Raw genomic sequence first — 2,032 nt, forward strand, 5'->3', positions numbered from 1 at the left:
GGCCCCGCCCGGGACCCACCGACAGCGAGACCGAGACCCGCTCCTGTCCGCCGAACCCGGAACCGGAAGCTGGGGACAGCGGAGGAGCCAAGGCGGAAGTCAACTCCGACGGCACTTGAACTCTCACCCCGGAACCGGAAGAGGGCAGCGGTCCCGTCTCACCTGACCGGAAGTGAGGGCTCTGGTCAAAGGAGGGGATAGAGTTTGCGGAAGTGGGAGAGAGTGGCCCCGTGGGGTCGGTCCCGGAGGGCACCAGGTGTCAACCGCAGCCGGTTCCGCGCAAGGCAGGAAACTAGGCCGGGCGCTTCCCGACAGTGCGGGGGAGGAGCCTGGCACCGGGGCACGGGCCGGGGCTGCGTCATGGGCCGCGAGCCCCGTCCCGCTCCTGCCCTTCTTGGAAGAGAGGAAGAGGCTTCTGCTTCCCGGCAGGGCAGGGCAGGGGTGGGGGGCTCTGCCCCGCGCCCGCAGGACGCTGGAAGGGCCCCGCCGTGTCACGGGAGCCGGCGGCCGAAACGCGCGCCAAGTCCCTGCTACAGCGCACGTGGGCCTGTCCTCAGCGTGGACAGGGCACTGCTGGGGACGCTCGCAGCACTGGGCCTGGTCGGCACTGTGGCGCAAGCACGTGGTGCTGGGCCCAGGCACTGCTGGGGAAGCCCGCAGCGTTGGGCCTGCCTGGCACTGCCAGCGCCACCTTGGCCCCGGCATGAGTGGCGTTGTCACTCGGGGTTCCCGGGGCGAGCGAGCTGGCGATGGCGGACGTGCAGGAGCCGACGCTGAGGCTCGCGTGGCCCCTGCTGAGCACGGGGCCTGGGCCCGGCACGCAGAGCAGCTGCAGGGCTGGGGCAGGTGCGCAGCGCCATCGCAGCCTGGCGCGCGGCCAGGGCTCTGCATGCCTGCCTGGGGAGATCCTGTTTCACAGGCAGCTGCCGGCACTTGCGGCTCGTCCTTTGTGAGCGCGTCCCTGCTGGGGCGGGAGAGCGGTGCCGGGGGCTGCCCTCAGCTCGGGGAGAGCAGGGCCCTGGTGCCAGGGCCACCTGGAGAGGAGCCTGGGCGTGTGGCCTGCCGTGGGGTCCACATACCCCCCAGGCAAAGCTCCCCGGGGGCAGGGGGCTTGGCTCACGGAGGCCTCGAGGGCTGCTGCCCCTCCGAGGGCAAGTCACTGGTGGCAGGGTCTGGCGTGGCCCGGCTCGGCCACAAGAAGCCCCGCTGTGGAGCAGGCCCCCGGGAAGGGAGGGAGCGCGGAGCCAGCTCAGCCAGCTGCCAGCTCCCGCGCTAATTGGCCGTGGCGGCTGGGCGCGCCCTGCTGCGCTCCTGGCACGGCTCTGAGCAAACCTGCACGTTGCACAATGCAGCCGTGTTGCGCTGTCATCAGGAGCAAGACGCGCTCCTGCCTGGAGGGCCTGGGCAGAGCCGGTCCTGCAGGTCGCAGCCTGAGCAGGGCGTGAGCTGGCCTAGCTGCGGGTCCACGGCCAAGGGTGCTGTGAGCTCCCCCGGCAGTGCCGGCTGGTCCCAGCACCGAGCGCGTGGCAGTGCTGGGGGTGCGGGCACGCGGGCACGCTTTGCCCGTGTGGATGCTGTCAGCTAGCGGTTTCCCAATCTGGCTGCAGAAGCGCGCTGCTCTCGGGGGCACCTGGTCCTGCCCCCTTCTCTGGTGCCTGGCGCTCCCAGCCCTGCTGGGCTCCCCTGTTGCTCCCACCCATGGAGATACGGGTCTGGTGCGGGTGCCCCAGTTCGGCCCACTGTGGGCTGCAAGGAGAGACCTGTGCCACGTGACCCCGCAGGTGAAACAATTAGACCTGCTTGGAAACCGGGCACCAGCACGTCCTGTCCTGTCCTGTCCTGTCCTGTCCCTCAGAGCCTGGCAGCAGGCAGGGGCTGTGCTCCAGCTGGCTCCTGCCCTGGGAGCCTCAGCCTTTGCCCTTGCCCAAGAGGGGCAGCCCCGTGGGGCGCTGCGCTCTGCTCCGGGCAGGCCGGGTCGCTGCGGCCCGAGCCAAGGTGGGAATCGGGCCTCCAGCGCCGCCCGGGCCCGGGG

The 2,032-nt window shown here is 71.3% G+C and overlaps 1 protein-coding gene across 1 annotated transcript in view; it reads right to left on the reverse strand.

Annotated features, from left to right (window-relative positions):
* MFAP1 (microfibril associated protein 1) overlaps window positions 1-362 on the reverse strand; it is a 5,674-nt gene extending 5,312 nt beyond the window's left edge. Inside the window, exons 1-2 of the mRNA XM_014523271.2 lie at window positions 254-362; window positions 20-157 (exon numbers count right to left, since the gene is read on the reverse strand). Of these exons, the coding sequence (XP_014378757.2) occupies window positions 20-157; window positions 254-362 (247 nt within the window). The remainder of the gene's footprint in view (window positions 1-19; window positions 158-253) is intronic.
* Window positions 363-2,032: the final 1,670 nt, after the last annotated feature.

Source organism: Alligator sinensis, unplaced genomic scaffold, assembly GCF_000455745.1.
Source record: "Alligator sinensis unplaced genomic scaffold, ASM45574v1 scaffold407_1, whole genome shotgun sequence".
Lineage (NCBI taxonomy): Eukaryota > Metazoa > Chordata > Crocodylia > Alligatoridae > Alligator > Alligator sinensis.